Raw genomic sequence first — 15398 nt, 5'->3', positions numbered from 1 at the left:
GGTAACCCAATCTCATTAATCACTTGACTTATTCCGTGGCTATGAATTATTACCGTTTAAAAACGCTCTAAGTCTTCATTTTGGGACCCATAAAAATGTATTAAAGGCTGACTTGATTGAAAAAAATCCTTCAAAAGTTAGCCTGGTAAACATACATACAGTCATACAGACAGACACCGGCAGAATGTTATGGTTTTCGGATTCCGTGTGTTCCAAAACGTACAGATCCATTAAAAAACAGAGATCGAAAATTTGGACGATTACGTTACAATCTTATGCATTAGAATGTAAAAACCTTATATTTCAAACTGTAATTTATTGTTGAATATTGCAATTTTGAAACTTTTCAGATAACTTTGTCTACTTATGTATATTAGTTTTGTGTTCGAAATGTATACTAAACGAGATTTTACTTTATCACGAACAGACACTGAAAAAATACAAGAAATAGCTTGATAATAAAAGAAAAAAATATCGTATTGAAAATTACAGTAAAACATAATATTTATAATAACTCACCGTATGGTACTTGTGCAAATAGTCTCTGTTAGGACTGTGATGTGATTTTGGCGTAGACCGGCCACTTAAAGGAGGAGAAGTGCGATCCAGACTTCGCCCTCTTGATAATAAATTCATATGTTCTAAGCTGCCCACTCTTGATTCCAATTCCTCTGCTCTTGCTTCAGTATTTTGCTTTTCTTCCTGCAAGTATGACATAAAACTCTACAAATTGAATTACTAAATTTATTCAAAAGTCAATGTTCAATTGTCCTATCGTACAAAACAATATTTGATTAAAGTTTTAAATTCTGTTGCGGACCGTCACTGATTTCTGAATATAATTAAAACCTTTTACTTAAATACTCATCTATTTCATAAAATCAATAAACCTCGGACTTAATTTACAGTTCAATATATCAAAGGCATTTTTTATTCTACAAGTCTACAAGTTTAAATAATAACAACCTCTGATAGGATGAATCGTTTTCGTTTTTATCGTGAAAAATATTACTAAGAATTAAATCTTTGCATTTTCTGAATAAATTAGTCAAAATTCAAGAAAGTATTAAGAAGAAAAATTCTACAAAATCAATTGGGCCTACTTTTTGTGTGACGCAGAGTTTTGTTTTAGCCATGAAAAATTTTATTAAAATAAAAAATTTCATTTTCAGCCATACTATGTAAAAGTAACAAGGGAAATACTTGAATTTTCTTTAAAAATGTTCTTACATATTTGCTAGGGCGAACAAAATAAAATAATGTTTGATAATGAAATATGTACTCTGATTTATAGTATCTGAATAAGCAGTCCCAATCCGAGAAACAGAAATCAATCCTTCATATGAAATCTCATGATCTTTGATCATGGAGCTTTGATCTATAGTAGTAAATTCCTAAGTTTCCTGATCAGTGATATTTCATTTTTTTTTCTAAAATTGGAATAAAATTTACGATATATTGAAATTATTTTAAATGAATCTGTTATATTATCAGTGAATGTTACCTGACCGACAGTAGATCAACCCTCTAATCTATGGAGGCAGAAAATCTACACAATATCGTTCAAGTTAAGAATCTTCAATAACAGAAAATGCTTAACGTCTTATTAAGACTAGATGGAAAATAATATTTTTCAAATTAAAATTATTTCTTGAAAAAAAGATTCTATTCCATCTTCACTTCATTGGGAATCGAACCAAAAAATTTCTGATTTCCGGTCAGGTGCTTTTCCAATTAAGCTATTAGAGGGATCAGAATAAGAACTCTTAATTCAAGAAAATAACGCTAATTTATAGTTAGATGTTGATGATACAAGTATTTTATTTTAAATGAATCTGTTATATCATCAGTGAATGTTACCTTACCGACTGTAGATCAACCCTCCAATCCATGAAGGCAGAAAATCTACACAATATCGATCAAGTTAAGAATCTTCAATAACAGAAAATGCTTAACGTCTTAATAAGACTAGATGGAAAATAATATTTTTCAAATTAAAATTATTTCTTGAAAAAAAGATCCTACTCCGTCACTCCATTAGTTGATCTACTGTCGGTAAGGTAACATTCACTGACGATATAACTGATTCATTAAAAATAATTACTTGTATCATCAACATCTAGCTATAAATTAGCGTTATTTTCTAGAATTAAGAGTTCTTATTATGATCCCTCTAATAGCTTAATTGGAAAAGCACCTGACCGGAAATCAGAAGTTTTGTGGTTCGATTCCAAATGGAGTGAAGATAGAGTAGGATCTTTTTTTCAAGAAATAATTTTAATTTGAAAAATATTATTTTCTATCTAGTCTTATTAAGACGTTAAGCATTTTCTGTTATTGAAGATTCTTAACTTGATCGATATTGTGTAGATTTTCTGCCATCATGGATTGAAGGGTTGATCTACTGTCGGTAGGGTAACATTCACTGATGATATAACAGATTCATTGAAAATAATTACTTGTATCATCAACATCTAGCTAGAAATTAGCGTTATTTTCTTGAATTAAGAGTTCTTATTCTGATCCCTCTAATAGCTTAATTGGAAAAGCAGCTGACCGGAAATTAGAAGTTTTGTGGTTCGATTTTCAATGGAGTGAAGATGGAGTAGGATCTTTTTTTCAAGAAATAATTTTGATATATTGAAAATTAATGATTTTCAAATTTTTTATTTATTCTATATAAAAATCAACGCGAATGAAGTTATTTTCCCATGTATTGATAATCTATGCTTCTCGAGCTGATTCCACATGTGACCCTAAGATTTTCAAAATGTCCGTTTAAAACCGAAGAAACGTCCTAAAACTTTCTAAGATTTCCACGGTCGGTCAGCGTGTTATCGTTCGAAAAATTGCCCATTTACACATCTAGTATTAATTAAAATAAAGTTTTTATCTCGATTTTTGTATTCAGTTGTCTAACTTACGTAAAAGTATTCGTCAATTTTCACATTCGGATTCATCAGAGTGTAATCAGGGATTCGAACGAAATTATGGGGCATTTTTGGAAAAGAAACGTAAAGAAACCTTCGATACGTTACTTTTTGTTTCTTTCGATATCAAACTTTGAAGAAACACAATGTCGATATTGTGCCTTCGTAGCTGCTTTGTTTTTTAGTGATTTTTCATAATTAGCATAGTTCTTCTTTATTCATAACGTCTCCCCTAAGGGTTTACATAACTTCCATTTCTTACGATACTTTCGCCTACATATTTGATAAAATCTGATCCTTACTATTTACAGTTACTTACAACTATTCACAAAAAACCTCATCTCTATATCCTTATTCATACTTTTTACGATAGCCCAATTTGTGACGTGTTAACTAACGAGTGAGATAACGATGGAGAGAAAGAGAGAGAGCGAGAAAGCAACCGCATCTTAATCAACGTATGCTATTACATAACCAGTGGCGGATTCAAGTATTTGTCGCCCGTAGTCTATCCGAAATTTGCAGCCGCTAGGCTGGCAGATATTTGCCGACCTTAGGCTAACATAAATTAATCACTCAATTTTTAATCCACAGTAAGAAATGTAGTTACCGCATCATCATTATTATTTGTAAAAAACCAATAACAATAGCAATAGCAATTATTTAGGTTCTTTGTGTCCTAAATTTTGAATAGCGAATTCGCGAATGATATCGTACGAATCCATAGAAATAAAAAAAACCCGATTTAAACGCTAGCAGTTCAAGAGCATTCAATGTTTTTTCACAAAGCAATCATCGAAGGTAGTTTTTAACGCGTTTCATAACTGAAAATGAACTTTCGACACTGCAATTTGATACTTTAGTACAAATAAGCATTCGCAATGCGATATTCCGAGTAGTAAGCTTTGCAAAAAAGAATTTCATTCTATAAAGCTTCTTCCTATCTTTATCGTAAAATTTTCTCTGAATGCTACATTTCTTACTACATTTCTTACAAAGTTGTTGCTTGTTTCAGAGATGAGGTGGGAGATTGCCGATCTAATAGAGTAAGAAAATATCAGAGAATGTGAAAAACATGCTATGGGATTACTGGTTGGATAAGATGTTCTCTTCACTTGCGCCCATAATGCATTGCTTGTTCTAGGAAGAATGAATTCAAGAGCACTTTGGATACTGGCGTTTATTGCGGTAGTTACATGTCCAAGCCGGACTGACGTGAACTAGTGGTTAATCGGACGGTGGCTGAGTTCCAACTACTTGTGAATGGAGCGGAGTGATTTCATCGAGCGGGCAGAATGCCCATGACTATACATAATGTAGATGGGCGACCCGAAGTGAGTTTCCATGCTACTGGGTCCCCACAGATATTCCCCCCTTTTTTTGTTTAAAAAATATAGTTTGTAATTATCTCTAGCAAACAGGCTTTGCAGACTATAACTATTTACAGTTAACATGTAATATCACAGATTACCATCTGTTTGCGTAGAATCGTCAGTTGTATTCATAAATTACATGCGAGTTTGTGAAATAAGGTCCGTTATTAACCACTGAGATAATTACTTGAATAATTATTATATAAATGTCATGACGTGCGCTTATTGTACATTTTGCTCTTATGCTAGCTAGCTAAGTTAGAACAGAGGAAAAATCTATTACATTCGATATATATATATATAGTCTTAAAGCGTTACAACGTGGTTGCTGTTCGAAACAATCAATAAAATATACATTCTCACGAGTAAAAGAGTTTGGAAAAAATTGGAAAGGTACTTACTTATACATTAAAAGTTACCTTTTTCCTACGCGTGCAAGTTCTAAGAGGCGAGGCAACGTTACTCGCCTGTTCTAACTGATTAGACTCATTCATAGTTTCAACGTTCCCACGGATTAAATGCGCAGGCTTTATGTTTTCAACAGAGGCTTGCCGAAATGAGCCATTCACCTCAATTTCAAAAATCCGCTCCGACGTTCTATTTAATATTTTAAAAGGACCTAAGTAAGGTCGCTCGAGACACTTTCTGGCAAAATCTCGTAAAAATATGTGGGTACACGTGGCTAAATCTTTGAAAACGAAAGGTTCTCTTTTATGTCTTGTGTTCTACTGGTATTGGATTTACTATCCGCGTATATTCGCGGAACTCCTCTATAAAAAAAACTTATGTTTCGAAGTAAAACCTTCCGAGAGAACAAATTCCCCAGGAAATAGTAAGACAGTGCCGTGGACAAACTCTACCGGTGATGTACCAATGTCGAGAACCTTCGATTGAAGTCCTAAAAGGACTGTAGAGAGAAATCTAGACCATTCTCGGTCTGTGTGACACGGAATCGCGGCCTTTAAAGTTGGGTGCCACAGTTCGATCATGTCGTTGGACGCGGAAACGCTCTAGTTATAGTTAACGCTTCGATGTCACGAAGTGGTACTGTTTCGGGCCATCGTGAAAAGCGGTCTATTATAGTGAGACAGTATTAGTAGCCATCTGGAGCGGTGAAGTAGCCAGGAATGAGCTGCTTGTGACGCGACACTTTGGACTGTTTGCAAGCTATACAAGCTTTACACAAGTCGAAACGTCACGACGCATACCAGGCCAAACGATGTGCCGGATTATGAAAAAGAGAAAAAAAACGATGCCTAAAAGGTGATGGAATGTATGGACGTAAGGCTTCGCCCGTAAGATCGCAATACAGTGAAGTGTGATCAGGACCCCACTGGATTTTTTTGAAGTTAAGAGAGCATTCTGAATCAAGAATAAATGTTTTTAATTCTTCGTTCGCTGATTGAGCTTGCGCAAGGTCCGTTAAACTAAATTAGGTCGGAAGCCGAATGTTTTCTACGCGAGACAATGAATCTGCTACGAGGTTCTCTGGACCCGGAAGATAGGCGATGTAAGTGGTGAATTGAGAAATAAAGGAGACCTGTCTCTGCTGTCGAAGAGATGCTTTTTCAGCTTGTTCCTTGAACATATGTATAAGTGGTTTATGATCCGTGACTATTATGAAGTCTTGACCTTCAAGAAAATATTTGAAGTATCTAATGGCCTCATAAATAGCCGTCAACTCCCGATCATACACACTGTAAATCAGTTGAGCAGAGCTGAACTTCTCTGAGAAGAAAGCGAGTGGTTTCCTGTCACCATTAAGCATTTGTTCGAGTCATGCGCCCATTCCAAAGTTGAAAGCATCGGTCACGAGTCGTGTCTCAGCGTTATGAGATGGATGAGCTAGGATCGTCGCGTTAGCCAGGTCCTTTTTGGCTTGTTCGAAAGCGGATTCAGAATCAGCATTCCACTGAACCGGTCGTTTTTCATTCTTACGAGAATCACGAAGATAATCGTTTAGTAAGGCGTGTGTCTCGGCGGCATGAGGAATAGAACGACGCTTATAGTTCACCATGCCTAAAAATCGGCGTAATTCGACCAAAGTCTTTGATTTCGGGTATTTGACGATTGCACGCACTTTCTCAAATGTTGGAGAACAACCATCAGGGCCGATAGTGAATTGAAAGTCTACTAATGCACGGTTGATATATCTTTAAAACGTTCGGCCCGCGTTTTGAAGACCAAAAGTCATCGCTGTGAACTCTAAAAGGCCAAAAGGAGTAATTATAGCGGACTTTGTATATCTTCTAAAGCAATCGGAATTTGATGGTATGCTTGACGTAGATCCAATTTAGTAAAGACTGTTTTTCCTCAAAGGATGGTCGTAAAGTCAAAAATGTGCGGGACCTGGTATTTGTCGGGAACGGTCACGGAGTTTAACCGACGATAATCGCCAACAGACCCTCCATTCTCCTGTTTTTCTTCCAAACCAAGGGAATCAGTGAAGCCCAAGGACTACTAGAAAGCCGACGAATGCCATTGCTAATTAACCCTTGAATGATTTTCTTAGAAGCTGCCAATTTACCCGGAGGTAAGCGACGGACCCGTTGAGATAACGGTGTTCCAGATGTTTTAATGTGATATTTTACATCGTCCACGAGAGGACCAGTAATTAGTGCATTTGATGCTAATTCTGGGAACTCTGATAAATTGCTTGCAAACTGATTAGTCCTATTGAGGAGGCTTAATCGGAAAACGGTTGCGCATTGTAAAAATCCGCGAATGCCTAAACCCGTTATTGCATCAGCAAGGCGTGATTGGTGTAAGTGTGGGACCAGTTAAAAATATGCTAAGAAATCTGCTCCTATAATTAAGTGAGGTACTGAGACTACTAAAAAATTCCAATTCATAACTCTGCGAAGGCTTAAATCGGTCTTTACGCGTCTTGCACCAAAGGTTTCAACCCTAGTATCGTTTGCTGCGAATAATGCAAAATCGCTGACTTTACTGCCTTTGAGAGTATCGGGATCTGCCAGAATGAACGAAACATCTGACCAGGTGTCGATCAGAGAAACTAACCCGGAACGTGTGTCCCGTATGTGGAGACACTTGGATGCAACGCTCCATTCGGCCGCCTCCAGGCGAAAAGGCTGCGCTAGTTTTCCGATTCAGAAACAAAGATCATCGGAGCCCGAATTCCTCCAGCGCGATCGGCGCTGATTTGATGTAGGACGAGTGCGATTGCGAAAATTAGATCTAAGACCTTCATGTCCCTGAGGCTTTACGTTCCCGTTGCCTTGGACTTGCTTTGACGAAGCAGTTGCTTGCTTTGACAGTTTGTCAACGATTTCAGACAAGTTGTCTGTTGCTGCAGTATGATACGAACTTGCTTGAGTTGGTGTAGCGACGGACGTGGACGCGACGTTTAAATTCATACAACCGAATGCATCAGAAACATGATTGGCCTAAATGGCAAGATCCTGTAAAGAACGCAAAGGCGCGACAAAAATAGTGAAGGCTTCCCGTTTAAGGCAACTTAGCCTTTCAATAACTGTCGCGTACGCTCTTCAACAGAAGTTTCGAAACTTGATTTTAGTCTAGCCTTGATAAGATCAAACACGTTGGGTGGAAAAGGCTCAGTTAATATTATATCCCTGATATGCGGGATAATGTCCAGGTCTAGACCCGCAATAAGATGGTGTGCTTTGGTACTTTGCACCGAGATTCCTGCCTTCGCGAAACCGAAATTGCGTCTAATCGCCTACTCTCGGCATCGGTGAAATGCTAGAAAGCCTGTGCGACCTCCGCACTAGGAGTCGAGTGGCTCTGGGTGTTGACCTTATTCGGCATGGTAATAAGAGACCACGAAAACAGGCACAAAAGAAAAGTTGTAAATAATAAATAAAATACCATTCACTTTCGATTAGATTGTTGATAGTTAAGGTAATCGCTAGGCAATCCCTCGTAGCTTCCTATTAGCGTCCGTAAATACAGAACGATGGTGTGTGGTTCACGAAATGGCGGGGTTCATCCGTGATGACGCGTCGACAGAAATTCCTAAAGCTGCGAAAAAATCTAGATAGTATCGAATTCACAATTAATCGTAGTGTGAAACATCGGGGTAAGATTTAATTTAAAACCGAATGCACATTATTATTGCTTTATTTACAGTGTTTTTATTAAACTTTTACTCGGGTTAACCCGGCCATACATCATACCCACGGACTAAGTCAAGTGATTGATGAGATTAGAATGTTATAAGTTAATTCAAATAATTAAATACGATGGTTGAAACCTGCTGCGATGATGTTGTAGCTATACAATTACGAGCGGCCACGAGCGTTCGAGTTGACAACAGTCACCTTATTATTATTATAAATTGAAATCAGTGTAGTGAGAAAAACAAGAAGATGGCGTCGATAAACTGCCGTGTCACGATGTGAAGTCACACTGCGTATTTTAAACATGGGAGTACAAATTTCCAAAAACATATTTAAAATTCCATTAAATATATAGCACGAAAAAGGGAAAATGATTCCTAAATGAGGAACGAGTGTTATCAAAAAGAAACATAAAATTTTAAAAGAAGCATGTCGCACTTACACGTGTAAAATGTTTGTCATGAGGCATCGGTGGCGTCCCTTTTTTTGAAAAAACAAAAAGTTCATTCAAAAAATTTCGTTAAATTCTACAAGAAAATATTTCATCATTAGAACAAATAAAAAAATGTATGGAAAAACATTGCCGGTAATAATTATAGACTAAGATAGCTGATGCTCTGGATCGAATTTGTTGTAAGGTGCCTTGTGGTCAAACATGGCGATGGCGCGAAATCTTCAAGACACCCTTGCATAAATTGAGACCTGGGCGATAACGCGAAATCTTGAAGGCGTCCTTGTAGAAATTGAGACCGGATGATGGTTGAAACTCGATGATTGAATTGCTCCAAGCGATTATTGATGACGAAAACTGCTGACGTCCAAGGAGAAATTCAGGAGATTCCTTTTTATTTCGTTGTGGGAAGATATGCCACCAATTGCAAAAATTACGCCGGGTAGCCATGGCGTCACTCTCTCAGATGAAGTCTCGGAAAGTAAAAATTCTTATCGAATTTTTCCAGCTTGGATCTCCATTGTTCACACAGTAAGGCGAACACGCCAAAATCGTCTGCTTTATTTTTAGAAAATTGCTTGTTGGAGTTGGCACTCGGCAATGAGAAAAAAAACACGTCACGAGACTTTTCACTCTCTCGCCGTCGGGGTCCCCAATGATGGGGTTACTGGTTGGATAAGATGTTCTCCTCACTTGAGCCCATAACGCATTACTTGTTCTAAGAAGAATAAATTCAAGAGCACTTTGGATACTGGCCTTTATTGCGGTAGTTACATGTCCAAGCCGGACTGACGTGAACTAGTGGTTAATCGGACGGTGGCTGAGTGCCAACTACTTGTGAACGGAGCGGAGTGATTTCGTCGAGCGGGCAGAAGACCCATTACTATACATAATGTAGATGGGCGACACGAAGTGAGTTTGAATGCTATAGGGTACCCACAATGCGCTGATAACTGCGCCCTCTTTATGGATGCCACTAAGAGTTACTTTGAAGGCGCAAGTTGCGCGTTGGTAAATGACGAAAATTAGCAATTTCTGAAATGATATACCAATTAAGTTTCTACTGAAGAAGTTACCAGTAGCGCAAACTGCACAATTATTTAGATCCAGAGTCCATTATTTTTAATCATTATATGAAAGATAAATATCTTTGATTATACTACTGTATATTGTGCTTTATTAAATATACAGAATTAAGAGCCAAATATAATTTTAATGATAAGACAATTATTTTAAATTTTTAAAAGTTACTTTACCAGCATATAAATATACTCATCTCTGATATACTTAATAAATGAGTCAATGATCACATAACAGAAAAATAATAAGTTTAAGTTGATGAAATAATTTAGTTAATAATTATAGAAATAAAAAATAGTTTATTTTTTATTCATATATACATTATAATTTGTTTAAAAATATGCATAAAATTGAATATATTTGTGCATATTAACTGATATTAACTGGGGAAATGGCATTTAAAGGACCCCCCGGCCTTTTGAGAAAAAAGGCCCGAAAATGCATTGTTTTACAATTGCCCCGTCAAGATTTGATTTTAAAACACACGAAACAGAATCTAGAAGATTTTAGGAGAATTGATAGATTTTTAGGAAAACTGAATGATTTTAAAAGATATTTAGAAATAAGGTTTAGAAGTTTTGAAAAGGTCTTAAAATAATTTTAAATTTAAAAAATGTTAGAAAATTTAAAATTTTCTATACATTTGTTAAACAATTTTTAACAATTTTATAAAATTTCGAGTATTTCAAAAAAAATTTAGAAGCTTTTTAAGAATTCTGAAGCAATGAATTTTTTTTTGTTAAGATGCCTCTGAAAGATTCTAGAAATCTCGAAGTTTTTAAGGCGATTGTAAAAATGTAATTTTTTACTTTAGAAATTATTTATGAATTTTTGAAAAATAAAAAAAATACATAAAAATGTTCTGCATTTTTTTCGGCATATGTGAAATCTTCAAAACTCTTCCTGAAAATTTCTCCGAAACCTTGCAAAAATTAGATGTGTATAACATTAAAAAGAAACTGATAAGCCCTTTTTTTGCTTCTCTTTTTAGGGGTTGAAGTTAATAAATGAGTAATTAGTACATATACGAAATTAGAAAATGTGAAAAGTAATAAGAGTTAAAAGAAAATTAAATATTTTTTTAATTTAAATACATTTTTATTTTAATCAATTTATTTATTTAATTAAACTTTAATTAAATACTATTTTTTTAGATAATATAATACGTGTTCAAGACAGCAGTTTAAAGACGTTGCTCATCTATTTATATTTCATTTGTTTTGTGGGGAAATACATTTCTCGCAAACTCTCCGCCGGTTCTGCGAAATAGAGGTGCCACGAATCAGCAAGAATCGAAGATTCCTCAACAAATTAGTCGAATTCAAAACAAAATCACACTTTGACTTCTCATGTTTTCAAGGCAAGACAGTATTTAAATTTGTATTTGAGATATTCTCTGGTAATTTTAGACTTTAAAGCGGAATTTAAAGTGAAATTGCTCAAAAGTGTTTTGCAGCGCAAATCACTTAGCTCTTTTAAGTTCCGTGTGATGTATTCTAACTTTCTTAAATAAAAAAAATCATTTAAAATGCTCCCATGAATGTCGACCATTTAATGTTAAAAAATTAAACAATCTTAGAAAATGTGATAATTTTCCAATTTTTTTTAATCCCTTATTTTTAAATTAATTTACAATCTTTTGAAAAGTTCTGAACCTCCTAAGTATATTGTAAAATAAGTAAACTAAAGTATTTCAGATGCCTTAAAATTTTTTTTTTAATCTTTTGAAATATTCATTAAGAATATATTTTCCCATATAAAAAAAAATTTACATTTTTAATCAGCACAATCATTTAATTATTTACAATTTTGTTGAAATTTTTAAACCATTTTATGATCTTTTGACATGATTAAAATTAAAAAACAAAATTTTATTTTTAAAACTTTGAAGGAATTCACTTAAATTCAAATTGTAATCTTTTCAAAATTGTGATTTTTTTATTTAGAAAACTTTAAAGAAGTGTCCTTTAAATATCTCAAATTTTTCTTTTAACCTTTGTTAACCTTTTAAAATATTCTCTAAGAGATAATTTTTCCAAATATAAAATCAGTTCAAAATTAAAAACCAATTCAAATTTTTAATTATTCTCACATTTTTTCAAAACCACTAACACATCTGATTATCTTTTAAAATGAGTCAAATTATTTTTTTTTAATTTTGAAAAGCTTTAAAAAGCTTTAAAAAGTGTCCTTAAAATATTTCAGATTTATGTGTTGCAATTTTTGAAATGTTCTGTAATATACTTTAAAAATTAATGTATCAAATTATAAATTATTTCAAATATTTGATCCATTTCGTTTTTAAATTATAATTAAATATTTTTAAAACTTCTATTCGGTTTTGATTCCTCTAGAATCAAACCGAAGGGCCGTATGACAAAGCTACCGAAGGCGTCCTTGGGTTGCGGATAGAGGGTCTCTGTACCAAGGATTTCTGCTGAATATGGTTACAAAAATGTATAGGAAGTCACGGACAATTGTCCAGAAGTGGTTCCGAAAAAATTAACCCCCAAGCGGAGGTGTGGAAACCGTGCCGAAAGCTGAATGGCACCTGGGTGAGGTGTCTAGAACAGTGACTCTGGGATATCGGGCCACCTCTCAGAGTACGAAGACTTATCGTTGCATGCGGGGCTCTACAAGGAGGGACAAACCACTTTCCCTAGATTCTCGCGGGAACAACAATGACAACACCAAACGTAGTCGTAGTACGTGCGGTTCAAAACAACAGAACGCGCAGGGCTCCCGACAATGGATCTGCCAACAATGCCGACCACTCTAGAGCTGGGGGAGCCAATAAAGATGGATTCAATTCGATGGATCGACGGAATCTCGACTTTTAGGTGTCTGCAAAAATGGAGCATACTACCAGCGTGACCTATCGTTGGCCTGGATTTATTACCGGAAAGATTCGAATCGACCTCCCATAGACTTATCATCTGTCTTTTGGAAAGCCTAAGGGTTCATCCGCAAATCGTGAGGTGCATAGAGGGATTGATGCCGCTTTGGAAAACCAGATTTAATATCTCATCTCGAAAAAATCGTGTGACAAGTAACAAAAGTCACCTTTCAGAGAGATGTCTGTCAGGGCGACAACATGAGCCCACTCCTTTTTTGCCCCACATTATTGTCACTATCTTTAGTACTTCGCTATTCCGCCGGGTGCTTTTGCGGCAAACATGCAGATCGAAAGAACAAGGTGACTCATGTAGTTTACATGGACGATCTTAAGATCTATGCTAAAAACAAAGAGCAACTACATCTAGCTCTAGGGATTGTCTGACGATATACTAAGGGAATAGGAATGGAATTTGGGTCAGACAAATGCGCCAAGGTTTATTTGAAGCAAGGAAAAATTAATGGAATCCCTGAAGACTCTGAGCTCGTCGATAGAAATGCTATACAACACTTTTGCGTTGGAAAGACTTATACATACCTGGGCGTGCCACGCAGCCGCATTCAGGATGACATATATAAAGGATACGCTCCGAAGCAGATACAAACGTCTCATCCGGCAGATTTGGTCTTCCGAACTGTCGGCGAGGCACAAAGTATCTGCAACGAACATGCTTACCGTCCCGGTAGTACTCTATTCATTTGGAGTGGTACCATGGACGAAGAACGAGCTCAGATCTCTTGATATAGGGACAAGAAAGGTTATGCTCATGAACATGATCTTGACGCCGTCAAGGTGGTCACGAAATATTGAATCTTGAGTGTCTTCACAACAGGATTATTCTGGGTACAGCACATAGAGTCGCAAATGGAAGAGACCCTCTTCTTAAAATGGTCAGGAAGAACGAAGGAGTGGGCAAAGGAGCGTTTCTGTACAGAGCAGCGGAGGAGTCTGCTGAAACACTTGGACTTAGCTTCAGTATAAGGGGTGAGCAAAATGCATCAAATCCTATCTATCTCGAGTATTCACTCCTGAAAGCCCGGATTAAGAAGGCACAAGAGAAAAACTTCCGTAAACAGCTCCTCGATAAGAGGATGCACGGTATCTTCCACACAAATGTGGATGATCAGTCAATGTCGTGTGAGCTAACTTTTGCTTTTCTTAAGTCACCTGGATTGAAGTCTGACCCGGAGGGTTTCATTTTGACACGTCAAGACCGTGTCATTTCCACCTTAACATACGGTCACCACATTTTGAGCCAAGACATTCCCGATGATAGCTGCGCGGCGTGCCATACACACCTCGAGCATTTAGTAAACATACTATATAGTTGTCCAACGCATGTGGGAACAACCTACATCCAGAGGCACAATGCGTTACTAAGCGTGCTTTATTACCATCTCTGTCACTCTTAAGGCATTAACCTTAATATCGCTCCTCTAAATGCTCGTAGGAAAATCGATTTAATTGTCGAGAATGAAAAGTGCCGCATATACTGGAACTTTATATTCTCGACAATTGTTTTTGTTGTACACTCGAGGCCTGACATGGTTCTTCTTGACTTCGAGAAGCGAACTATGTTCGTTATCGAATTTTCGGCACCAGCTGACAAAAACATAATAGCCAAGGAGAATGAAAAATGCAGAAGGCGGTCGTCTTCGGATCGCTCCGTGTCCTTAGGATGGACGAGACTTTAGCCAGATTGTCGTATTGGTTCCGTTACAGACGGTAACTACCCATCTCACGGTCGTGAAACGTGGTTGTGGCTGAAATTTTACCGCGATTTCGCTGAGATGAAGTGCAATTTTTCAGATAAGCACCCGCTCCCAGAGAAATCCTGCGGTTGTCCTTATGACAAACTTTTAATTATATATATACGGTATTTAAAAAGTCCCGGGACGGTTGGATATTTCATCAGAAATTCATTGTTGAGCTGTGTATTGACCTTGGTTACAGCATTTTGAATTCTGTAAAATCATAAGGAAATTTTTCATTAAAAGTGCCAGGGGTTCTGGTGAGAGTTCTGTTCCTCCCCGAAGAGTTATACAGTCCTATACTCGTTTGCTTTTTGATCGCACTTTTCGTAATGGAGAAGGGTTAAATCCTGTCTCAAAATCAACAATTGAAAGAACTATAAGGCGCTTTATGAAGCATGGATCTATCAAGGATCTTCAGAGTTTATCTGGTACAAGAGCTCAATGAAGACGATCCTGATCGTCGGGTTGAATTTTGTGAAATTGTGATGGACAGAATTGATAGAGATCCTCTTTTCTTGTACAATACAGTATTTTCAGATGAATCTACTTTCACTTTAAAAGGTGAAGTTAACAGGAAAAATTGTAGACATTGGTCCGACACAAATCCTGATTGGATGTTGGAGAGTCACACACAATATCCACAAAAGATTAATGTTTGGGCCGGTATCTTGAATGATACATTGATATGCCCTTTCTTCATCGATGATAATCTCAATGCCCGTGCATTTTAAGAGCTTCTCAGAAATCAAATTGTACCAAGAATAAGGGAGATTACATGCGATAATTTTCGAAATATTTGGTTCCAACAGGA

At 36.4% G+C, this 15398-nt stretch overlaps 1 protein-coding gene across 3 annotated transcripts in view; it reads right to left on the bottom strand.

Moving 5' to 3' along the window:
• Nucleotides 1–15398, bottom strand: part of LOC117166917 (liprin-alpha-1) — a 690677-nt gene that overhangs the window by 411428 nt on the left and 263851 nt on the right. For all 3 annotated transcript variants that reach the window (XM_033351369.1, XM_033351368.1, XM_033351370.1), the window contains exon 12: nt 520–702. In XM_033351369.1, the coding sequence (XP_033207260.1) occupies nt 520–702 (183 nt within the window). The remainder of the gene's footprint in view (nt 1–519; nt 703–15398) is intronic.

Source organism: Belonocnema kinseyi, chromosome 2 (genome assembly GCF_010883055.1).
Source record: "Belonocnema kinseyi isolate 2016_QV_RU_SX_M_011 chromosome 2, B_treatae_v1, whole genome shotgun sequence".
NCBI classification, from domain to species: domain Eukaryota; kingdom Metazoa; phylum Arthropoda; class Insecta; order Hymenoptera; family Cynipidae; genus Belonocnema; species Belonocnema kinseyi.
The sequence above is the reverse complement of the archived record's forward strand: the minus strand, read 5'-3'. Positions and strand labels throughout refer to the sequence as shown.